Genomic DNA, 25,433 nt, shown 5'->3' with positions numbered 1-25,433 from the left:
ATTTCTTGGAGGAAAAAAAAATCATCTACCTCACTTTCCACAGCCTGTGAATGGACGCACTTTCCTTCCGGCTGGTGTGTGCCTGGCTTGGCGTCTGCGTGGAGACGAGAAAAGAAAGAGAATTATAGATGGCTCTGCTGCCAGTGCACAGCACCGCAGCTGTATTTCAGTTGGGGAACTGATTAATTTATAAATCGCCAAAGTGAACCTGAGGTAATTTGTATGGTAATTCACAGCCCCAGAGATGAGAGGCTGCCAAATATTGGTCTACAGATGCACAGCACTTAATTTGCTGGAAAACGGAGTGCCTCTCTGAAATAGGATTTTGTGATGGAGAATCTGTTGTTTTTTGCTGTAATGAGTTTGCTGGTGTCGAAATGATGTTTTCTGGGGCGTTCGTTTTTGAAGCTGCAGGGATTGTGCTGGCCTTCGAGGATAAGGTCCTAAATGGAACAGAGAGAGCAATTTCAATGACCAGGATCCCTGACTGACAAGGTCAAAAATATTGAGTATTTCTGGGTTTTATCCCTGGTTTCCCTGCCATGTGTCTTGTCTGGTCTAGCTTTATAATAGGGCATGGGGTGTCCTTTCTCACAAGCACACCTTGCCTCGCTCTGGGCACACACGTCCTCGTTGTGTTGAATGCCAGTGGTCCTCCTGCGAAGAGGTTAGCTGTCTGCTTGTGGCCCTCGCTCTCATTCTCCCATCACAATGCTTGAGAGGTTACAGGACAGATATCTTCAAACTCCCACTTCATCCTTCAGAATATGGTGCAGAGTAGTGCAAGACTGAAGATAGGAGTTGACAAAGCAAGCATTTTGACTATAAGGGTGAACACCCTGTTTTGTGTGTGCAGAGAGAAATAGCCTACAGTTTTGTGTGGCCGTGTCAGGACCTAAGAACAGCCTGTGTAGCATAAATTGTGAGACATTGCTACTTTAAAAATGCACCAGGTGGGAAAATATAACAATAGAATGCTTTCTCTCTGTAGATTTATTTTATATTTTTATTCCATATTTGTTGGAGCTTCCACATAAAGGCTGAGACAGCCCACTGTGTTATGCTGACCTGAGTGAAGGGTTTTCTAGGTGAGTTCATGAGGGCAATATGGTTCAGTCCCTGTTTCCGTTCGGCATGTTGTCCTTATCTGACACTGCTGTGCGCTCAAGTGCTGCCGGTGTCAAGAGCCACATTTTTTTAACCTGGAGGCTGCCTTTTTAGTTTTTTCCTCACAGGTTCATTGCCAGAACTGGAAGGCTGAATGCTAAAGAAAGCAAGAGCTTTCTCGGGCTGCTTTTCCAAACACACACAGGCTGGTAACACACCTCAAGAGTCCACGGATTCAGTACTGGGCGATGATTAAGCTGTCACCTTTATTAAAAACAATAGAGAGGTTCTGATTAGATTGGGAGGATGGAGTTCTTCATCCACAGCAGGCCTGGTACAATTTTCTGCGCAGGTTTATTTGACTGTTCGGAGTATGCCAAGCTTTTTAATTTTCAGTTGTACTGATTTGTGGGCTGATTCTCTGTTCTAAATTACTGCACAGTTGTGAATCTGATTAATAAACTCCGTTTTATACCAGCAGCAGCAGTGAGTAAACGTTGACCAATGGATGATTCTGTCATTTAGTGTAATCTGGCCTGGCAGCCATTGATTTTTTAAGACCATTTTGACATCAATTGAGGTTGAGGTAGAACTTGAGACTTGCATTGGATTAATTTGGCCTTGATGAGAATGTCCTCTTTTTTCATGTTTCCCACATCCCTGCCCCAGGTACATACAGAAAAAGTTTTTTTCTGTTAAAGACATGTACTTTATTACTATTGCCACTGAGAACTTGAGACTTGCTTGAACTTTCTGGGTACTGTGTCCCAGTGAGACTGAAAGATAGAGTCACACCAAGAGTTGTTTGATTCATGTCTCTTTTCTTTTCTAGGGAAAAATCTTTACACCAATGAATACGTAGCCATCAAATTGGTAAGTAGCAGCATTCTTAGACTTCTTTTAAGAATTCTGTGTTTTGCTTGCGTAAAACCTGCCCATTTTTGTTTGAATTCTTTTTTTTTCTTAATTTAGCATCATGTTTCCATAACAGTGCCCTGGAACTTAACACTGCAAACTCCTAACTATTAGATCTTGGGTTTGATTCCAAGCACTTTCTGTGTGGAGTTTGCATGGTCTCCCAGGTGCTTAGTTTTTCCAGATGCTTCAGTTTCCTCACACCTTTAACATGTGCTGACTAATTTGTCCTTGTGCGTGTGTTCATGTCTGGGTGTGCCCTGCGATGGCTTGGCCTCTCGTCCAGAGTGTAGGCCAGCCATGTGCAGCATGCTTCTGAGGTGATCTCCAAACTGCTTTAACACACAAAATACTCTTAAATAAAAGGCTGCATTTAGTCTGCCGTCAAAATCCCCGTTTGTACAGGTGTCCCTGTAGTCCTTTAAATCATTCTTAGCAGTACCCCTAAAATACAGTGTAATGATTCTATTCACGGCTGCATCGTAGTTTTGAAAAACTATGAGGTCTTGCAGTTTTTCTCAAGTAACCTGGCTTTAAGTTTGCAAGAATCAGAATTGTTATTTGACAGGTATTGCATTTTGGTTTTACTGGCAAAGGGTGCTGGAACATTTGTAGCTGTTTAGGTTCACTGACCTTAAAAGTCCAACCTCGTCTATTTAATGGATTTGGGTTGCTTTTGGATTTTAATGAATTTTAGCTTGCTTACAACCTACAGTGTATCACTTTAGTATTAAATGTTTAAATTTGCAGCTTGCGCAGTATTTTGCTCCTTTCCAACTCCTTTCATTTTGAAAGGGTTTGAGGTTCAAAGACCATGTTAAAGCAGCACAGATAGTGTCTGGATAATTGCATAGCTCAAACGTGTAAAGAAAAAAAAGGCAGTTGTATCAGATGGGCTGTTTCTGGGGTAGAGTAGAGGAGGAGTTTATTGCCTTATGTACATGTACATTGGAATTCTTATTTGTACCGATCTCTTGGGACATACACAGTACAACAGACATCACCACACAATGTAGACAGTTCATTACAAACAGAATAAATAATAATAACCAGTTACTATTTATGAGCCACAGAGTTGCTCATTTGATTTGACAAAGGATGAACAGTGTTTCCCAGAGCTCCAGTTTAATGGAAGCATCAGACAGTCAAGATCAGAGCAGCAGAGCAACGCCTTCCTGAGCAGGTCAGTCTGTTAACTGGCAGTGTGTGAGCTGACATCTGGCCAGCGTCAGACCACACCGTGTGTGATCCAGTAGCGGAGACTCCCTATGACAAAATGCTGAGGTAGAGTCTGGATTGCCGCTCTTGAATCCTGCCTTAATTTCCAGTCCCTGTATCTTATCTCGTCTGGACAGTTTTTCGTCACTGCGGCTTTTTCGGTGTGCTCCATTAAGAACTCTTAACGGGGCGTGTCTTGTATGGGTTGCTCCCAAAACGGCAGGAGCCAGAAGGGCTGGGGTCTCGGTTCCAGATATTCAATTTCAGTTCCCACTTCAAACCGATGCCATGAATGTACAAAAAGGAATTGGAATTGAAAATCCGGAATTGATCCCATTCCTGGGAGCAACTCAGTGTAACTACACAGGAACAGCCCATACAAGTGTACAGTAGTAGCTAATCCATCGCATCTACCAGTCAAGCTACTTGACTCATTGTTGGGATTTCCCTGTTATTAGCATGATTTGTTCCTCTCTGTACATCAAAAAAGTAAAAACCATAATTGTTGTACCACAAAAATAGAGATCTATCAGGATTAACAGTTACCTTAAAACCAATGGCTATAATTTTACTGGAAGATAGCCATAGAATTGCATTTCTGTTTTGAGAATGAAATTTGAGTAAAAAGAGCAGACCCCTGCAAAATGTTTAAATCTTTTGAACAGCAGTGTATGAGCTTTTTATTGAGTGACCTTCGATGGAGGATGTTTTGAACCCCAATAATAATAAACTTTATTTTATATAGTGCCTTTAAAGGTGGCCCCTCAAAGAGAATGAGAATGAGAACAACTACAATAAGAATAAAAAATGGACACAAGATAGACACAATGAGAATACAGATTGGAGACAGTAGATGGTTGTACTAAATACAGTAGGAGCAGAGGGGTAAAGAACAGAACCAGTTAAATAAAGGCCCTTCTGAAGAAGAGGGTTTTGAATCCAGATTTGAAGGAGTTTAGAGAAGGTGACTCTCTGATATCCTTGGGGATAGAGTTTCTGAGCTTTGGGGCTTAACAGGAGAAGGCCCTGTCACCCATAGAGTGTAGATGGGCTTGGGGGACAGACAGGAGACCAGAATTAGAAGAGTGAAGGTTGATGTGAAATCTAATGATATAAAATTCTATGTGAGGCTCTCCATAATAACAAAGGAGACTTTATAAAAGGACTGAAATGCTTCTAACAGCATTACATTTCTTATGATATACTTAATTGCTCCTTTTTACAGTAAAGTCACTTCCCAGTATCACCAAAGCACTAAAAAAGCTTTCGCCGTTGTTTTTAAAAACATTAAGTTCTATTCGTATGTGGTATACTTTCACATTTTGCAAACACATGTTTCGAAGACAAACAGACCATCACTAAAGCAGAAAACCCTGTAATACTTGTCCTACTTTGCAACCTGTATAGTAAGCACTGCAGAAAGCAGTACCTGTGGGTATGTAAGGGTAGCTGTGCGTTTGTGTTTGAAAAGCATCAGCAACACACTGACAAGATAGACTATAGGAAGTGCTGAAGCCTGGGTGCGTATCGCTGAGGTACCAGGCATAGATGTAAAGAATAGACTTATCACTGTGCCAGGCAATGGTCCTTTGATGTACCAGTTGCTAGGTAAGGTCTCGTTGCACGTTGAGATCAAATTTGCCATAAATCCCAGTTTAAAACCTGCTGGATTGTAGCTCTCCTTGACCAGGGTGGCAACACCTGTTCTGGGAGGTGACAGTTTTATTTGCACAGCATTTCAGCAGGTAAAGTAAAAAAAAAACTCACAATGTTCATATTTGTCGTTTCACAAGTGCTGGATCAACCTTTTTTACCACAATAGGGACAATTGCTTCAGATCCTTCCCTGAAGCAGAATGCTTGGAATGCTCCCCTACCTCATCCCCCCCCACGCTGAGCTAGCAGAGAGGGATTAGAAAACCAGAAATGGGATTCGCTTCCCACTTAGCAGTTTCGCGTTCTTGATGTGATTGTAGTAGTTTGCCTGAGGGGCCACAGTCAAAAGCTCAGACCTCCCTCTGGAGGTGCCCTGAACTCCTGAGCCTTTCAAACACAAGAAGGAAAATTGCCAGAATGAAAATTGGACTATTTCTTTTAGGAGTTACTCTAATAAGTAAACATCAGTGTGTAACAGCTGCCTAGGAATTTGGAAGTCGAAGGTGGACTAGTTTTTATTTTTTTATTTTTCCAGGAACCAATCAAGTCCAGAGCACCGCAGCTGCATTTGGAATACAGGTTCTACAAACAGCTGGGAAGTACAGGTGAGAGCTCATCGGCCTTCTTGTTTCACCTAGCCTTTCTCTCTGAAATGTGACATGCGAGCACAGCGGTTCTGAGGTCCACCTGCAATGTGAGGGGAATTTGATTTCACAGCCACCTGAAAGACTTTCACCAACACCTGCGCCACGTGATTAGAATCATCCCAAACCGACCCTGCAGGGGGAATTTAACTGGGCCTCGCAATCAGTGCTGTTTGTGTGACCGCCGCGGTCCCACGCGGGCTCGTGCCCTCGCCGGTCCGTCCGGCAGCACCCGGCCGCGACCCCGGGTCTCCGGCGTACCGCCACAGGGAGCCAGCCCAGTGAGCTGAAGGAGACCCCCCCAGCCCGGGCGGCTGACGTCACCGTGCCCACACCAGCTCCCCTACACTTGCCAGGAGAAAAAGATGAGCTACCCTGCTTTGACTCATAAGAACGGAAGGCTAAGCCCGTTTGGTCTTTGGCAGTTCCTTGATCCGAGTCTCTCATCTAACTGTTTCTTCAGAGACACCAGGGTATTAATGTCAGCAGCACGACTGGGTCGCTTGGTACACATTCCCACCACTGTTTTGGTAAAGAAGTGCTTCCTGTGCTTGGTTTTTCTATGCACTGCCCTGTAGTTTCCAGTCGTGCCCCCTGATTTGTTGTTCCCTGTTCATTTTGAAGAAGTCCAATGGGTTGACATTCCCAGTGCCTTTGACAATTATGATTACTACTTGTCTCAGGTTCCCACTTCTTCTTCAATTCAGCTTCTTCAATTCAAAAACATTGTGCTCTTGGTATCCCAGCTGTCTGCGCAGTATCCTGTGATTCCATTGTTTTAAGTTTGACTTCATAAAGTTCTGTTTTTCTTTTGTTTTGTATGGGTGAGTTGAAGACTCACTTGCTTTTTTCACTTGTGAGTGTCCACTGGGATTTCTGTGTTCAACAGACAACAGAGAGATTAATGCAAAACTGAGATAATAGCGTTTCTTTCCTGAATTTCTACATTGCGTAGGACTAAATATTTTTTGAATGAGGCCCTGTGGGTTTTTGCTGTGATTTTTCCCCATATTTTGTGATTGAACGCTTGAAGTTGACAGGATGTTTGTGCGGTTGTTCATTAAATACACTTTCTAATTCTCTCAAAGGACCATAAATTATAATTTTATGCTGAGAATGTTAAGCACATACTGCTCTTAAATTAGAAGGAAGCATTTGTAAAGTTGTTGGTGTGCTTGTGTGTTGTAAAACATACCGATTGTAGTATGGAAAATGAAAAAATAAGGAACAGTGAATTTGCCATGATATAGATGTATCTCTATTTCCTTTTTTCATCTCTCCACAGTCCTTTTAAGTCTTGGTTGCAATTAAACGATTCAAAACACGAGTTTTTAATATTAATGTCAGTGTATGTGGTGAGCAAAGAGATCATTTATACCTGTTATGAACATGTCTTTCCTGTTCCTCTTTCGAGCCTTAAATACAATGTTTCGTATTTTTATCTTATAATGTCTACTGACATGTTTGTGATCAGCACAACTGGAGGAAACCAGAACCCATTTAATCTAATTTGTTTCTTTCGGCTCCCCCAAGATAGTTAAATAAATATCTGTAGGCATAAATATTTTGTATTCAAAAATGCCATAGTAGAAGCCAAGAGAAATTCATTACATGTGACTGCATTTAATCTTTCAAAGCCCTGCAATGGGATGTGCCAAGCACGATTTCAGATCAAGTGGCCTATTGCACAGCTCTGAAGACACTGGGCCCAACAAGGGGTGTTGTTAGGGTGGATGTGGCTCAGGGGGAGTTTGATGGCTCTGAGGCACGGTGGTTTTATTCTGGTGTTTGGAGCTGGCAGAACTCTGTCTGTTTCTATGTCCAAAATGCTCAAAATATGGTATGGCAAGGAAAACTGCTTTTACTAGAACTGGATAGCGGTTTGGTTTTAGTGGGATGGAAGTCGTGGCATGGTGGCATGCCGGTTAGTGCTCCTGTCTCACAGCTCTGTGGTCCTGGGTTTGATTCCGGACTTTTTTTATGGAGTTTGCATGGATTTTCTCCAGCTGCATCATATTTGTTCATCTTCCAAATACACGCTGGCTAGGGTATTGAGTGTGGAAGTTGTTGCTGTGCTTTACCATGGATTGTGGATTGCTCTCCCGTCCAGGACGGACTATGGATTACAGTGACCCCCACCAGGAACAGACAGGTTGCTGGGTGGAAGATGAAGGATGGATAGAGTCTGCCAAATGTGCCACCAAGCCGAAGCTGCATTAGAGTCTCGCTTGCCCTCTGTAACGAGTGATTAGTTCAACAGAGGATGAGTGTCGCGTAGTGTATTTTCAAGTGAAAAGCCCCTTTGAGTTTTCAGCTGCAGAATAGACACCTTGTAAATTTCAACTGAACTTGTAATTATTTATGCCAAGATTATGAAAATATGCCTGGTTTTTATTATATGTTGTATAGCATGGCTTTTTTTTCTTGGGAAACAGTAACAGGATACTTGCAATGGGGTGAGGTAACAGGATAATGTAGATCCATGGTCTGGCTGCCTTGCAGACCCCTTAGCGGTTTATTTCACAGATATAAACTCCTTTCCCTTTCTCACTCCGATACAATTTGTTTGCACTGTTCCCAGTAACACTGTGAACATGGGAAAGATGCAAATACTAGCTGGCATTGTCGCCGGACAACAGTCTGAAATAGTGATTTTTGTTTCCTGTGATTCTGCTGCCATATAGATGAGACACCTGTTTGATCTTGGCGATGCTGCCAGTTGTATTTCCTCTGTGGAGGATTATGTTGAAAGGACGCTGCTGTAATTCTCCTCTTTAATTCGACCGAGCTACAGACGTTCCCAGGGTCTGATCTGGCCCTTTTGCAGTTTACATTGTGGAAAGGGTTTTCATGAAATTCCAAAAAAACACCTTCTAACGGTGGTAGGGCAGGTGTTTCTGGGGGCTGTCGACACAGGGATAAAAGTCCCTGGAACATCCTTTTCTGTCCTCAGGTTGACACAGAAGCTCTGCCGATTTGCATTGCAGAAATCAGATGAGCTGTCCCTTGGCTGCTGGGAATAGCTTGTAACTCGCCCACATAAAGGCAGCATCATAAAGTGTCTGGATGGGCGGTTTCGGAATTGCGTAATTGGGTATAAAAGGGCTGGAATAATTCTATATTCTACTTTTGGAAAGAAATAGGGATATCACAAGCTTGAAAAGGTCAGACCTCATCAAACACTATTCTGAATCTTTAAGTGGACTTATTTAGATGTGTTTCCAGTAAATATCTGCTTCAGACCCAGGACTGACACTGGGACCAGACAGGAGAAGCGGAATTGGACGATCTAAATCAATCACCAATTAGATGCCCTTTTTTCCCCACATAGAGAGTGGTAGAGGTGAGATTCTATGCTCAGGCAACCAGTTTAAAGCCACCCTCCATTAGGAGTGCTTTTATTTAAAACAAATTTATGGATCCTTAATTGAATGTTCTCTTTAGTCAACTCTTATTTTCAAAGCAGAAAACAAAAACTGGTATTTCTTATATTGTTTTATATTTCCCTATTTATTACCTTTGCTTTCTAAATGTCAAAGCCTGTTCCTGATTTCAACTAGAACCAAATGTAAAATGATAAAATTAGTCATCAGTGAGCATCACATACTACCTTTTATGGCAAAAAAGTAATGATTGGTGCAGAGTTAGTACACCACTTTTCGTTGGCCTACTGTCTATGTTGTTTTTACCACGGTAAAGGGATTGTTGACCCATATAAAACACGGAGAATTCAAATGTATACACAAGTGGTTGTATAGTGTGTCTAGGATTATGAATCCCCTGTGAAGCAGGCCTGGAAAACAAATTTGAAAAATGATCTTGTGACTTCTCAGTGAGGTGTATTCAGCATGTGTATGGTCTCCATTACATTTATACATTTGATTTTTCAGAATTCTTTTCCCCACCCTTTTTTAATATTAAACCTCCTGCCTTTTTGGGTAATGGTTTGCCAGAATTAACACAAGTGAAACAAGTGTAAAAACTCACCTTCTTTTAACTGTTTTTCCACTGCCTCGTATGGCCCATAGGATCCCCATTTTTTTTCTCATGTGTTCCTTTATTTAAATAGATAAGTGAAAAGATAACAAATTCTCATTTGACCTTTAGAGTTCTTATTTATATAGCTGAACATCTACTGGAGCTGTTCTAGAGTATCTACGCCCCACTGTGATGATTTCACAACAGTTTTCAGTAACTAATGGATTATTTGTGACCACATTGCCATAAATTGTGACTGCATTTTTTAATTGTGTGCAATATTGCAATATTAAATTCAGGGCCTTTGAGAAGGAATAGTTAACTGTTTTGTGGAGTGGTGCACTGACTGTTTGGCACGAACATAGATGTCCCCTATAGGTTTTCTTTACAGTTGGACAAAAGGCTTGTCAGGATGAGGAGATCTCAGGGAAGCGAGCACCAGAGGAACGCCCAAGCTGGCTGCTGCTCCTCTTCTATCTGAGCGGAAACTGATCAATTATTTAGAGGCCTGGGCCGCCTTCGCCAGCAGCAACCTGCTTCCCATTCCAGATGAGGTAAACTGATCCCATTCCAGAGTGCATGTCTCCCAGCCCTGTGGGATCCTGAGGTTCACTGTGACTCAGCCTCTCTGGTGCGAGGCTGCTTCTTCACAGCGGCTGGGCCAGACTCCGGATTCGGGATAGCGTCATTCTGCCTTCGACGTTAGTGAAGGATAAGATTAGGGATGTACTTGAGGCAGGTGATCAGATCCGTTCAATCTTCACGCTCAGCCTTAAGACCAGGAACAAAGGGAAGGCCTGAGGGGAGGAATCCCCTTATCTAGTTTGACACCACACTGTTACTGCAGGATAATGCAGAGGTATACACAAAGGGGGAGCTTTTCTTCATGATGTAAAATCTGCACTGTAACTCAATGAGGTAGCCAGGTACAGTGCTGTGAAGTATAACTAAAAAGCCTGTCACTGTGATTAATCATCTGCCATTAAAACGGTTAAAACTCTGCATTTGAGTGCATGTTCAGGATTCCTGTTGAGTACGGGTATCAGATGGCACCCGGGAATCGATAAGTTAGAAATCGGCGGTATAGTGGACAGTGAAGAAATGCTTTTGCCTAGAAAATGGCAAGACAGTTTCCGGATAGGGATGCTAAACTTAGACTCTTGTCGGAAGTGCATATTACTTTTCCATTGGGCTGTTACTGTGCCAGAACATGAGATGCATCTTGACATGCGTGCGTGCTTTTGCAGGGCTCTCGTATAGTTTTGGAAGAGCTTTGTCTGTGCTTTATAAGCTTTGATCTGAGTACTGCACTCTGATGTGAAACAGAAACAGGTTGTCATGACTATGTAAATTGGAGCAGTTTTCAGAGAGGTAAAGTGCTCCTGTCCTTGATTTATTTTCACTTTATTCTTGAAGTTGTTGCAAATTCATTACTCATCAGGTTTCTCCTACAAAGCTCAGCACACTAAACATAATGAGTTGAGAGTTCCCTTGTTCCTTTGAAACTTTCAAAATGGAAGAGTTGCTGTTGACTTAAAAGATATCTTGCATCAGGGCACATTAAACTGCAGGGGTATAAACTCTCTCGTCACAGTCGGGAGCTGTTTTTAAGTCCTGGTAAGTACAGTACCTCGCCACCGGCAGCCCTGTGCGATGACATGGCAGGTTCTCATTGAACGAGGTATCAGGTGCAAAGTAGGCAATGCAGTTTTCTCAAATCGCCAGGGCACGTCCCATGACATTCTTTTTCAGAGCAGTTGCCTTCTAACAGCATTCATTGCTCTCTCCCTTTGGCACAACTGCCCACCGTGTTACGCCTGCTATATCGGAGCAGGGGAAAACTCTTCCCCCAGCTGTCTTTTAAGAGAGAGCCGAGGCTTGAAATTGCGCTCCGTGTTCCCTGGGGATGTAATAGAGTCATTTCCACGGATTGTTGCAGGAGATGATTGTGTAAGTGATTGGCTGACTGCACGGGCTGCCTCTCTTTGGCTTGTTAATGAGAGAGCAGCAGGGCTGGCGGTCTCATCTGCGTTCCCGGATTAGTGCAGGCGGTATGGGCGAGCGCTGCCACTCTGCTCGCCCCCGTGTCTCCCCACTCATGCTTTATTGATGCACCCAGGGAGGGGAGCTCAATCTGGAAGAGTGGTTTTCCTCGTGACTTACCCAGTGCAGTGCAGGGAGATTCCCCAACAGGGCAGGACGAGATCCCTCCCAGCCTTGAATTGTGAGAGAAGGCTGGGAATTCACAGCTAAACACACTGCCTCCTCTCCCTTTCTCATATTTGCAGAGTGAGAGGAAGGGAGTGCTATCAAGAGGACTGCTTGAGATCATACAGTGGGTTGAGCTGTATCACCCAGTCATTACTGCTGGTTTTTTGCAACCTGCAACTGTGGTTCTGCAAGTATAATATGCAAGCAGAGCCCCAGGAGTGGTGACTCATTTTTCAAGAATACACACAGCGGTCTGGCTGTGCAGTGCCATTACCAGGTTTGTTTGCAGTGGAGATAGGCCAACACCACCCTGCTCCTGAGCAAAGAATGGCAAGTGCAAACTAGCTATCTCACTCATGGGAGGTAATTATAATAATAATAATAATAATTGCTTACACTTATATAGCGCTTTTCTGGACACTCCACTCAAAGCGCTTTACAGGTAATGGGGTCTCTCCTCCACCACCACCAATGTGCAGCATCCACCTGGATGATGCAACGGCAGCCATAGTGCGCCAGAACGCTCACCACACATCAGCTATCAGTGGGAGGAGAGCAGAGTGATGTAGCCAATTCATAGATGGGGATTATTAGGAGGCCATGATTGGTTAAGGCCAATGGGAAATTTGGCCAGGACGCCGGGGTTACACCCCTACTCTTTTCGAGAAACGCCCTGGGATTTTTAACGACCACAGAGAGTCAGGACCTCGGTTTTACGTCTCATCCGAAGGACGGCACCTGTTTACAGTTTAGTGTCCCCATCACTATACTGGGGCATTAGGACCCACGTGGACCACAGGGTGAGCGCCCCCTGCTGGCCCCACTAACACCTCTTCCAGCAGCAACCTTAGTTTTTCCCAGGAGGTCTCCCATCCAGGTACTGACCAGGCTCACACCTGCTTAGCTTCAGTGGGTTGCCAGTTGTGAGTTGCAGTGCACCCCTCAGGTGGGCAATAGAGTGGCCAGTCAAACTACCTCTGCCATTGAGGTAGAAGCACCCAGTAGAAACCCAGGTGAATGTGGGGAGAACATGCAAACTCCACACTGCAGCTAAGGGCCAGGTTTGACCTGAAGAGGCTACAGGCATGATACCATGCTGGCCTTCCTGTGTTGAGGGCGTGTCAGACATGCTGCTTTTTGAAAGCCTGTATCAGAAGAGTCGAGGTTGTGTGTCAGAGTAAGTGGAATGGAAAGACTGCTAGGAAGTAGGCTTTTGGGTGGAGCAGGTTTTGGAAGCTTTTTGAACTTCCCAGGCAAGCCTGTACTTGACTCTTAGATAAAAGTAAAGTCAAGGTATTAAACTGTTCATTGTCTGACTGTTGAAGAAGCAGAGCCATGTCCCTGGGAGATGAAAATGCCTAAATCTGCTAAATTCCTTCATGTAGATTTTAGTGCTTTCATTTTGACTTCTGCCTTTTCCTTTAAAGCATACATTTGAACACATTCTAAATTGTAGCACATCGTGACCCACTTAAACAACCCACTGGGGAATCTGCTCATGGCCTCTGCTTATTAATCAAATGACGTTCGAGATAGTTAGGTCTTTGGATGACTTTTGTTATTCACTGCATGATATGTCGCCGAGTCCAGCATACGTCAGGTCGTAAATCAGAGTCTCACTCGGTCACTGGTGCTAAAAGATCAACCAGAAAAGGCACGTGCAAGGCCAGTGAATCAAACGTGCTTGACCTGTACCTCAGTCTATCCTTATAGGAGTAAAATCATGAAATTGGAATGAAAAGGTTTATTCTGAACGAGGCAGAGGAGATACTGGAATCAGTCAGATAAAAAAGCAAGAGAACATTTACAGTCTATATTGTGCTTCGACACGGAACTGTCCCTGACAATGAAGTGTCGTTGTAATCAGGTGAAGAGGGCATCTAGAGAGTTTGAGAGCCTGTCTGATTTTTTTTCCCCCTTTTTTGTTGATTAATCTCGGATAAGGATAAATGGATTCTGACTGGTGTTGCACAACAGCATGTTTGCTGACAAATGGAGCATTAACAAGCAATCACATGAAACATTTGCAGTGGCACTGCGAACCTTTTGTGGGTCAAGATTACATCAGCCACCCCACAGTGAAAAACAAAAATTGTTTACCTCAACATAAAGGTTATGAAATTCAGCAAGGTGAAAGTTAATAAAGCTTAAATTACGTTGTTAAATTTGTCAAACCTGCTCAGCATTATGATTGGTGTAGGTGTGTGTATTATAGTGTTGGGGTGTTTGTATTGCTCCCAGGTAAAATGGCACACTGCTGGATATTCAGCTGGGGACCACAGCCATTCTCTGAGTCGAGACATCATCCTTCTTGTAAAGCTTTCATTAATTTCATAAAGATTAACATACATTTAGACCTCTTTCCCTCAGCCCACCTCTTTCCCTTAGCCTTTTGCTCCATGAAGTCTATGTGACATCATTTCTTCTACACAGGAGTGTAAATTTACTCTACACGGGAGTGATCCTTTTCAGATGGCGATGAGTGTGGAAATGGAAACAGTCCGCACGTTGCAGGCACCAGGGAGTGAACAATGACTGTGTGAACTGCCCAATAATCGGCACGTAACGAGAAAAGTGGTCTCCATGCTTTTCAAAGAAGAGCCCTCTTACCTTGTGCTTGTTCAAGGCAGGGCTGTAATGTGGCATCATTATCACTTGCTGTCATTAAGAAGACATGCTGATATCTTCTGGTCATTTTTGGTAGGTGATTTGGTTGCTGTGTAGATGATGTAAAAGTCTGTATTGGATGAAATTAGCTTTTACAAATACGAACGTCATAGCTGAAGGCATACGGTTATTTTTGTTATTGTTCTCTCTGTTCTGCTTGTCTGCACTGTTCTAACCTTGCTGTTTGGGTGAATTATGGTTGTCTGGTTGGAACACTCCCCCCCTTCAGTTTTTTTTTACGCTCCTTAAATTTAGCTGACTAGTAGTGTTGCCATCTGGGACAGCCTGAAACCCAGCAGCAGCTGCTCTAATCACAGTGTCTGTTCACGAAGACTGGTTTAGCAGTGGATCTGGACTTTGGCATTGGGTTTCTTTTACCATGCACCACATCAGCCCATACTCTGATTATTCAGCAAGAGTTACCTGAAGTCCTTTTATCTAAAATATCTGACTTCAGTTTTCTGAGCTAAAGTCCTTAGTCAGCTGTTCAGGTCTTGGGTGTGACTATTTTTATATAGAAGTAGAAAATCACGTCATAAAACTGGTGTAGGAGTCAAGATGGTAGATATTGTTTCCTGGATGTCTGGTTCTGGAAAACCCTTCACCCTTGGAACATAAAGGCATGGCATCACAGGAGTATATAACTTCAGTCCTGCCACAGAGAGGACTGTGGATGTGTTCTCCCTGCTTAGTTCTGACTTGGCATCTAAAAAAACAGACACAGAAACTGGACGTTTGGGAAGCAACTAGACTGCAGGAGTGATTTGTAACCTCAGCCATTGAGAATTGAGTGTCCTCTTGATCTTTAACCCCCTTTATTATGTGCCGAACACAGCACAGGTGTAAACTCTCGGAGAAAGCACCCTGTATCCTCATCAACATGGCAGGGGTCTTGCTTGATCCCGCATGTGGAAAAATCAATTTGTTTGTTTAAAAAAGACTTTCTACAGTTCCTGGAGGTAGGCATTCACTGGCACTGAAGGAAACTGGAAAAAGTAGTCTGGTTTTACTTGGCTGTTAGAGTAGGTCTGAAATGTCTGATCCAGTCAGGTTAAGTGCTTTCAAGTTCTCCTCAAATTTCATCAGTACTTTTATTATAAATAAAGCTTGTTTGAGCCCAAAATGATGATGTTTAAGAATCATTATGGTTTCCAGAGCATCGTGTTGGTGAATAAATGCATGAGAGAAAAGAGTTAGAGATGTGGCATTCTCAGTACCCTTTACAGTTAGACTGTGTCCCGCTGCTTTTAGACGTCACACCCAGACTTAAGAGTGGCAAATTGTGTTTTTCTGGAAGAAAACATACTATAACTTTACTAAGTAACTTACTAAGTGGCCGGAGTTACACTGGAAGGAAAAGAAAAAATATCATTGTTTAAAAATTTGTGAAGGATACAATGGGAAATGTGTCATCTCCTCATGGGCGTCTTGTGTTGAAATCTGAACGCCACTGTGCACTGAGGCTGCGTTGCCGTGTGGCGTGATTCTCGGTGAGTGTTATTTGCTCTGCAGTGGTAAATAGTGCTGGAGCATTTCCAGTACACCTGTTCTGCAAGTTACACTTTCATACCTCAGCAATCAGATTGGTATCATGCAAAATGGAGATCTAACCTTTATGTGCCTGAGTAAACTGGCTCGCTTTCTGCTGTGCACGGAAAGGACAATCGCAAAAGCGCTGTCCTAAAAGCCTCTTTGGCATACTCCACTTCACAGGCGAAATAGTTGTCTTAAGCAGGAAAACTAAATAAAACTATCTTTAGCTATCTTCTCTGTATCAACAATGTCAGGCTTGTGTCAGGATATACGACCTTAATGATTTCCATTTGCTTTATTTGCCAGTTACCCATGGTTGGCAGGGACTGGACGGCAGATCAGAGGTCTTGCTCATGTCTGCTAGCCAGGCAGGTCCTCCGATCGTGTCACAGCTGCTCGCTGGCACCAGTCTGGGATCTGGGAGGAGCACGCGTGCTACTGCAGAGAGGCAAAGCACTGCTTGGGTCTCACGTCGTTTAATAAAACTCAGGGATATGAACCCTTAATATAAACCCATTCTTTCTTCAGTTGTTGCTTTAAAAAGAAAACACCCAATTGGAAATGTTCCTGTACAACTGAGATTCTTAAAGCCATGTCCTGAGGATCGCTGACCTGTGACAGAAACTGAACAGAGAGGCAAACAAAATACGAAACAAAAAAAATACAGGTATTCGAGGAATAAACAGATTCAGGTGTCCTATAACTTTACATGTTTCTTTGGTTGTAAGAGATGTGTATATGTGTATATGAATTACGATTATCTTTCTTTTAAAGAAAGCCAGAACGCTCACCACACATCAGCTATTAGTGGGGAGGAGAGCAGAGTGATGAAGCCAGTTCAGAGATGGGGATTATTAGGAGGCCATGATTGGTAAGAGCCAATGGGAAATTTGGCCAGGATGCCGGGGTTACACCCCTACTCTTTTCGAGAAATGCCCTGGGATTTTTAATGACCACAGAGAGTCGGAACCTCGGTTTTACGTCTCATCCGAAAGCAGCAGAGAGACATAAGTAATGTATCACAGGAAGGCATTTGTCCCATCTAGCTTGTTAAGTTGCCAGTAGGTCAGTTATCTGTCCATCTCATCCTGCCATTTTGTGAAGAAAGCCAGAGTATTGGCTTGAGCAACATGGCTGAGCAGCTTGTTCCACGCTCCCACAACCCTTTGTGTAAGAAGAGCCTAATGAATTCTTGAATACTAGAATTGGGTCCTGGACCTTTAAACCGCCCTAGGTCTGGCATTCTGGCTGTCTGCTTTCCTTCATTGTTTTATTTGCAGAACAGCAATCGCTTTTTTTTGGGGGGTGAAGTGGTGACCAAAATTGAGCTATTATTCTAAGTGTGATCTGACGTGTGTATTGCATGATTTGAACATTGTGTTCTACAGCTATATATCTAACTTTATTGGTTGTAATTGCTGTAATGATAACCCGGTGAAGCCGCAGAATGGACTCTTAGAGTCAATGGGCTCCTTCCTCTCGTTACTCCTGGATGCGCTATTGAAAAGAAAAGGTGCGTGGAGGAATTGGAGCTGTTCCTGAGGCCAGGGGGGCTCACCTTTTCCCTAATTCAGGGAACGAGCCTTCAGCCTTGGCCCCTACAGCCCTCCCCTGCACCGCCTCTCCTGCAGGAGTCTGGGCAGAGCCACCCCTGCTGGCATGACTTCAGTGTGTTTAATAATAAGCCAGAGGAAGGGAGGAGACATGATAGGGTTCAGAACAAGAGATGCTCTCAGATTTTCCACCCATTGATTAATAGAATTTTATGGAGGGACGCCTGTTACCATAGTCCATGTTTGAGCAACAGCCACACTTTATCAGAGCACAGGCACTGCCTCCAAGGGTTGTAAACACTCAATAAACCCTGCTTGACCTTGAATCTTCCCGGAAGCACTGGATGCAGTGGTCTGGAGTCCTTATCGGATATTTTCAAGGGTCAATTCAACAGGGGACCCGCAATTCACAAGATCCATGTCAGTGGTGGAAAACAACGGAGCGGTCTCGGTCTCGGGCACCGTAGCCGAATATGCATGTCATGATTATTAGATCACTGTACGGCCCTCCTCTGCTTCAGCTTCCGTTTTTAATGGAACTGAATTTACAGAGTGGCAGATGGTGTTTTGAAAAGAGAAGGAGGAGATGAAAATTTCAGCACAGTCTTGACAAATCAAAGCAAGCACTCCGCCATCTGCAATGAGACTGATATGAGAGCAGTTTCAAAACAGAACAGCTTACTGCTGAAGGCCTCAATTCAGAAACTTAAGACCCCTCACAGTCATCAAAAGTAGTCTCTTACATACAGCATGATCAGAAAGTTTTTTGATGTAGTGTCATTGCACCTGAGTTAATTAAGAATTGAGCTCCATACAAGGTGATTTTGTTTGTTTTAAAGTAGGGGGTGCTAACAAGCCTCATTTAGGCTTTTATTTTAATGATCTTATGTATGCTTGCTTACATATTTTCACAGATATATTTAGGAATGCTTGAAATTTTGTTTTTTTCAGACTTTTAATGAGTGGCTGGTTTCCATATTGTATGCTCAGCTAACTGCCTGTCATAACAATAAGCCCATAAACCCAGAGGGACTTATGCTTCAGTGTTATTCAGCCTCACGGTATTATATAGAAATGACCTTTGTCAAAATGGCTGCCGAGTTGATGCAGTGGGAGTCTGAATCACTGTTTAAAATTCAGTGTTGTTCCAAGGGAGCACAATACATCTTTGTGATAGGTTTTTTTTTATTTTATATATTACATTTATGTTGTTTTCCTGAAGCGAGACTTCAAGTGGAATGAGAGGTGTGCTAAAAGCACTCGTAACCATAGCCTCGAAGCAATGTGGCTGCAGCACAGGCAGGTACTGACTGCTGTGCTTGTCTGTACTGTAAGTGCTGCCCTCTAGAGGACAGTAACGAGTACTTGATCACTCATGCCATGGCTTCATTTTACCAAGAGGAAGAAACCTTTGAGTCACCAAACAGTGTAGTGTTTGATTTGACAATAAAATGCACTTTTTGATATAACAGATATAAGGAGATTGTTTGTGTGGCACATGTGGTTATTCTGCTGACCTTTTTATTGCTTTGAACCAGCAGCCATCCGATGTTGAAGCCCAAGTTTTTGCCTGGTGGCCGTTTTAAATTGAATTGAAGCAAAAAACAAAGAGTCTGGCATTCAGATACCAGGGTTGTGTGTGCAGTTAGCTGGTTGGTGGGAGGAAATTGTGATTGTAACCAGGCACAGCTCTTGTTAGTTAATGTGACCAAACTACCCCAGGATAAAGTCTTAACTACTGCACACATAATCCTAGTCATACTTTACCAAAAGATTTGTTTCTGCTCTATTGCGATCTGCTGATGCAACCTATTGTTGATCGCAGAAGAAACCTCTTTTAATTCCCATATAGAAAAAGTGACAAGGTGATGATGTGTAAGGAGACCCATCCTGTGATGAGTTGGCCTCACATCTACTTGTAACATATCAGGACAAAGTTTAAGACCCCAGAACACAAAGTACACATAAATGCATTTAAAGAACTGAGAGTTTTTCTTTCCTAAAAGGCTTCCTGCAAGCAGGGCCTGGTTTGAATGGAGGCTTTGGACATTTCTAAAATCACCATTTTGTCCTTTTGCACCTTTTCTACAAATTTAACTTGTAGGCAGCACCTGTGTGCTTTCTGTAACATTCCCTCTACTATCTCTACTATTATCTTCTGAGCTTGTCCCTTACAGGCATTAATGCACGCAGAATTGTAGCAGATTTATTGGCAGTGAAAGAGAACTGGGGAAAAGGTGTTCCGTTGGCCTTATCCCATTGTGTGTGGCTGGAGCTCCGCACAGTCAGCTGCAGTCATGTTCGTCTTTCAGTCTGTTCAATGTCACAGGAGTCCTGAGCTGTGTTTTCCCTCCCTGTCTTCCTGCAGCTGAGGGGCTGCCCCAGGTATACTACTTCGGTCCCTGTGGGAAATACAACGCCATGGTTCTTGAGCTGCTAGGCCCCAGCCTGGAGGACCTGTTCGACCTGTGTGACCGGACCTTCTCCCTCAAGACTGTGTTAATGATAGCCATTCAGCTGGTAAGGCCGCGCTCCGTTCCCCTGGCAAACACCAGGGGGCGACATCTTGCGTTTGGAAGCTCCACTCTTCACATCCTGTTCTCCTCTGAACTTTTCCCCCGGAGGTCACATGCCTGCCACTGTGGGACCCGCTGCCCACTGCTGGGAGTTTTGCTTTTCTGTGCATTTTGGTTAGTAAAACAGCTTTCAATATGTCTCAAGCAGACGGAAGATGTTGCTGTCAAAAGGGCATTTGGGTAAATGCAGTTTAAAAACCCCATGAAAATGTCATGTTGCTGATATGATTCAATATTAAAGAGTCAGGTGGAATGAACACTCATGCTTCTCTTTTCTCTGCCTAGGTAAGGGTAAGATTTTTTTTTACAGTTCAAATACCTTTGGTCGATGTGCTTATACTATTATAATGGAAAGAGCACAGGAGCACCTCTTGTAGTACACAAAAGAATTGGGCTTGCTGTCGCGCCATTTACAGTTTGCCAGGAGTTCTGAACTCTAATAGGCGAGGGAATATTGGAAAACATTAACGCTTGTCAAGTCTAGCATTAGCTGCATGATATGAGCCTTATCTTAGAGTAGGAAATTGATTTTTTTGTGTTATACTATTATAGTAGTGAAAACAGATTGTGCTTGGCCTATTTAACTGTATATTTTAAGAAAGGCCCACAGATTTATGACATAAACCCTAAGTACATAGTTATTCACACTGTAAAGGGACATTGTTTTTTATGCTGCATCATATCTACTGAGTCTTTTTTTAAACAACCAAAATTCAGCTTTACAGTTGTATGAAACAGTTTTGGCATGTCCGTGACTTTATCCCAGTATAAGAATCCTTTCCTTAGGCACAAAGCCTTTAACAATGCTCTCTCCGTCATGAGGATATCTGTGGAAACGGCCTGCTCTTTTCCTGACCAGTCCTGGTTGGTGTTGGGCACTGTTGCACTGTCACTAGAAATCTGTACAGAGTATAGGTTGATGCCTGCCATTTCCAAGCAGTAGGACTCTCTGTAATTGGCATGATAGCCTTTTCCCATACCAGATACTCAGGAGCCTAGTCTTAAGCTACAGGAAAGCCTTTTTGGCGTCGTTTGGTGTCGAACAAAGAGATAATTGAAAAGTGTAAGGTGTACTGATTGTTTTTTCTTGGTGTCCCTCCTCTTGCGCCCCAGATCACACGGATGGAGTATGTGCACTCCAAGAACTTGATCTACAGGGACGTCAAGCCAGAAAACTTCCTTATTGGCCGGCAGGGCAACAAGAAGGAACACATTATTCACATCATAGACTTTGGCTTGGCCAAGGAATACATAGACCCTGAAACCAAAAAACACATCCCTTACCGGGAACACAAGAGCTTAACAGGGACAGCCAGATACATGTCCATCAACACACACCTCGGAAAAGGTAGGTCCCAGCAGTGACTAAGTCTGCTTGTTTTTTTTTAATCCCTACCCATGTACCCTGCGGCTGTCATAGCAACGATGCCGGCCAGCTGGGGTGCATGGAGGATTGTGGGAAGCATTCTGCTGTCATCAGTGTATCCGTAATAAGGTTGTGGTGGATCCTACAATTACATCTTTCTTTCATATGTATCTTTTTCAATTGTCCGCCTGCGATACTGGAAACCTGTCACAAGGCACATTAGAAAAACCTGACCCATGTTTGTTGCATGTTTGATTGCCAAATGAGCAACATTAGTGGTTCATGATAGCAAAGCACCAAGTAACAGGTTTATTCCCTGCTGAAAAGAGAAGAGAGAAAACACAACGTTTCGGCTGTGGAGCCCTTTTGGGGTGTGCTCCACAGCTCCACAGCCGAAACATTGTGTTTTCTTTCTTCTTCTTTTACCAGCATGGAATAAACCTGTTACTTGTTCTCTTACTGTAAATATTATACCTTGTGCTCTTTTTTTACTAATATATTTTTTACCTTAAACTTTTAAAACTGTCTGACCAGCGGCTCAGGGACTTTTGACCCAAAAGCCCTTTCTCATTTAAGACTTCCCTTAGCTGGAATATGAAAGCTAATGGCACTTTTTTAGAAAATCAAAGACAATTTGGTACCAATATGTCTTTTGAATGACCCTTACGGTGGTTTTACACGAGGAAGAGGAAGGTGGCCCTTCTTGGGTAAACACTATCACTGCTTGTCCCTGAGTCTCTGTCAACTGGATCGTTTATTCAGAGGCCTCACATTTCCTCCTGCATATTATTTCAAAGAGATTCACACATTCTTAGAATGCGTCATGAATATGGTTATGTGCCATGAAAAATCATTATGTGCTGTGTGTGGTAAAGTTCAGCTGTCGATTCAGTGTTTACTGAAGGTTTTGTGACAAAACCATGAGCTGATTTCACAGTTGATAGAAGTGCATGCAGTGCATCACAGACCACAAGAGCTGTGCAGTTCTGAGTTCTGAAGTGAGCTGGACCGGACAGATATTTTTAGGACTTTCAAGTCTTCATAAGCTTCAGAAACGTTTTGACACGTTCCCACGGTTTTAGCAAACAGACCAAACCGTGCTTCTGTTTGTGTAATCCATATGGTTACGCCTCCGGCACTCAAACATAGCCTCATGCTGGGAACCCTTAGCTTTGCCTTAGAATCAAAATATTGGTACTCTGTGGAGATGAAGTGAGGCACTGTTTACAAGACAGGTGGTGTAATAACAGTTGGGACAGGTGGCCTCCTAAGCATGTCCTTCTTCTGAGCATATAACAGCTCTGAATCCTCCATCAACAGCCCCTAAAACACGGCTGTGTAGTGGTCAGTGAAGTTGAACTGCTTGTTGCCTTCCATTACACACGTCACCTTCCAGTGTATTTGTCAGCATTACTTGTTTTTGTTTTGCTTCTCTTTATGCCACATTGAATCCAATGATTCTGTGACCATCCAGCGCACAACACTGGAGCTTCACGCACAAATGCATGGTGCACTGCCCTTCAGCCTCCTGCTCTCGCATTATATAGGTGGAATGGATATTGTCTGAACAAACACTGGGGTGTAAAAGGCAGTAGTTTCTCATCACATTGTTTGTATTAACATCACAAATGAAATGGGTGAGCATGTTTAGCCAGTATCTTGTTTAATAAACTGCTAGCCTGTTTGAGAGTGGATTTAGGGAAAGCCACTTGAAGGCCTCACTCCATGGCTATGTGTTATTCAAGGCTAGGGGGCTATGAATCTGTGGATAGTTTAACTCAACAGGATTTCAGGTTTATGCAGTGAGGCTGCCATGTGAGACTGTGTAAAGACTGTATGAAAACATCCAGTTTTCTAGCCCAGGGCAGGGGTGCAGTGCAGTAATGGGTTCTAAGATTTATAGCCCCAATGGAGAGTATGAAAAAAATGGATGACATAGATCTTCATTCATGTTATTAAAATATGTTCTTTAATCTTTAAGATCTTCTCTTCAGTTTGCAGGAAATAATACTGTACACTTTCCTGTCTTTGTCCTTTCAAGTTCTCTCAATAAATAGGTCTGTGCCCCAGGATCTTTCTGTTTTTTGAGTGCTTCAGGTACTCAAGTATATTTTGAAATGTATTGTGTTTGAAATTCAGGAAAAGGTATCTGGGTCTGGTGTTCTAGGCAGAATCTGTTTTCCAAAACTAAGAAGACAGAGCATAGATTTACAGACCTTTTGGGTCCATCTCGTGCCCTAGGTTGCTAGTGGCTAATTGATCAGAGGATCTCCTGCAGCTATTTCCTGACAGAAGTCATGTATCCTGACGGCTTGTTTCAGACTCCCACAAAGCATTTGTGCAAAAAATACCCTCTGGTCTGGGTTTTAAAGACACTTCCCTCTGGTTTCTACTTCTGTTCTCTGTTGCTGTTCTCTGGTGTCCAGAGCAGAAATATCTTTTTCTCTCTTGTAAAGTGGTGATGAAAAGGTGCTCTAAAGGAGGTCTTAGTTAAAACATATACAATTTCAATCGAACATCTTAAAATTCTACCCTTTTAACTACAGGAATATATCCTGACATGGTTTGCCTCTTTTACTGCTTCCTTGTTGTCCAGAAGATTTGAGTGATGTTAACATAAGCATTTAAGTCGTATAAATACATTTTCAAATCCTAGATTTGGAATATGTATGTTTTCACTTTCTTTCTAAAATAATAGTTGTCTGCTACTCTATACTTGTCTTCATTGAATCTCACTTGCCAGGTGTGTGCCCAGTTTTCAGTTTTGCCTTAGTGGTTCTGAATTTTCTTTGCAGCTTCTACAGTGGTTGCTAAGCCTTGTGTTCTTGTATCTTCCGCTGCGGGACAGTCTGTGTTCTCTGCTCAGTGGTTTCATACCCTTTCAGGGGTTTGAATGGACTAGGCTTGACGTCTTGTTTTCATCTGCTTTATTTCCAAGAGCAAAGTCGTCGGGACGACCTGGAAGCCTTAGGCCATATGTTTATGTATTTTCTTCGGGGCAGTCTTCCTTGGCAAGGACTCAAGGTATGTCAGGGACAACACTTTTGGTTTTTGCTTTGTCTGTGGGAGGATTGGCCCATCCTGCATGTTTTGTAGGCAACCCCTAAGGTCTGATCTAAAAGGTCTAACTTTCTTTGTTAGACATTTTAGGTCAGTTTAACAAGCTACAGTAAGTGTTCAGAAGAGTGTACTGGAAGATTGCATGATGCTAATGGTTTCATTCTGTGAGATACCAAAATAAATATTTGGTAAACAGATTGCTCACCTATGTGCTTAGTTGTTCCATGAAATTCTGCAATTTCCTATTTTAAAGCCGGCTGTATTGTGGCTATCCAGGACTGTTCTGTCTAACAGTTCAAGTTCATACAGTGGCCAGCAGAAATATTACAGAACTCACTTCACAGCTATTAATTCATCCATTTCATAAACTGTAGCAATGACAATACAATTGACAATTGTAGCAATACAATTTAGCATTGACAAAATTATTAGTATATAAACAAGTTGAATTGCTTAATATTTTCTATTATATCCACGTGATTTGGAATGACCAGGTGTGAGCTGGTAACCCTGCCACCACACACGGGAGAAGGAGGAAGTTCAGTCATGTTCCTCTGACCTGCCCACCTTTGAGCCTCTTAAATAGAATATATTCCTTACACTTGTTCTGGACACTCCACTCAAAGCGCCTCACAGGCAATGGGGACTCACCTCCACCATCCATCTCCCCACACAGCAGCTCTCAGTGGGGAGGAGAGCAGAGTGATGAAGCCAGTTCAGAGAGGGGGATTATAAAGGAGGCCATGATGGGTATAGGTCAGGGGGAAGTTTGGGCAGGGCACCGGGGTAACACCCCTACTCTTTTTGAGTTTCTGGGATTTTTAATGACAAGGGAGAGAGTCAGGACCTCAGTTTCACAACTCAGCCAAAGGACAGTGCCCTTTTACAGGTGTGTGGGGTATTTTTAAAAAATAGTGTTTTAAATGTCCAGGCATTTTAAGTGTTCTAAC

The 25,433-nt window shown here is 43.0% G+C and overlaps 1 protein-coding gene across 4 annotated transcripts in view; it reads left to right on the top strand.

Annotated features, from left to right (window-relative positions):
- The window catches only part of csnk1g1 (casein kinase 1, gamma 1), a 66,073-nt gene that overhangs the window by 18,787 nt on the left and 21,853 nt on the right, over window positions 1-25,433 (top strand). For all 4 annotated transcript variants that reach the window (XM_088641735.1, XM_088641733.1, XM_088641736.1 and 1 more), the window contains exons 3-7: window positions 1,940-1,980; window positions 5,431-5,500; window positions 19,850-20,001; window positions 21,171-21,405; window positions 24,362-24,447. In XM_088641735.1, coding sequence (XP_088497861.1) covers window positions 1,940-1,980; window positions 5,431-5,500; window positions 19,850-20,001; window positions 21,171-21,405; window positions 24,362-24,447 — 584 coding nt within the window. The remainder of the gene's footprint in view (window positions 1-1,939; window positions 1,981-5,430; window positions 5,501-19,849; window positions 20,002-21,170; window positions 21,406-24,361; window positions 24,448-25,433) is intronic.

The sequence above is a fragment of the Lepisosteus platostomus genome, chromosome 7, assembly GCF_059453375.1.
Source record: "Lepisosteus platostomus isolate fLepPlt1 chromosome 7, fLepPlt1.hap1, whole genome shotgun sequence".
In the NCBI taxonomy this organism is placed as follows: Eukaryota; Metazoa; Chordata; class Actinopteri; order Semionotiformes; family Lepisosteidae; genus Lepisosteus; species Lepisosteus platostomus.
Note: the sequence above shows the minus strand (reverse complement) of the source record. Positions and strands in the feature narration are given on the sequence as shown.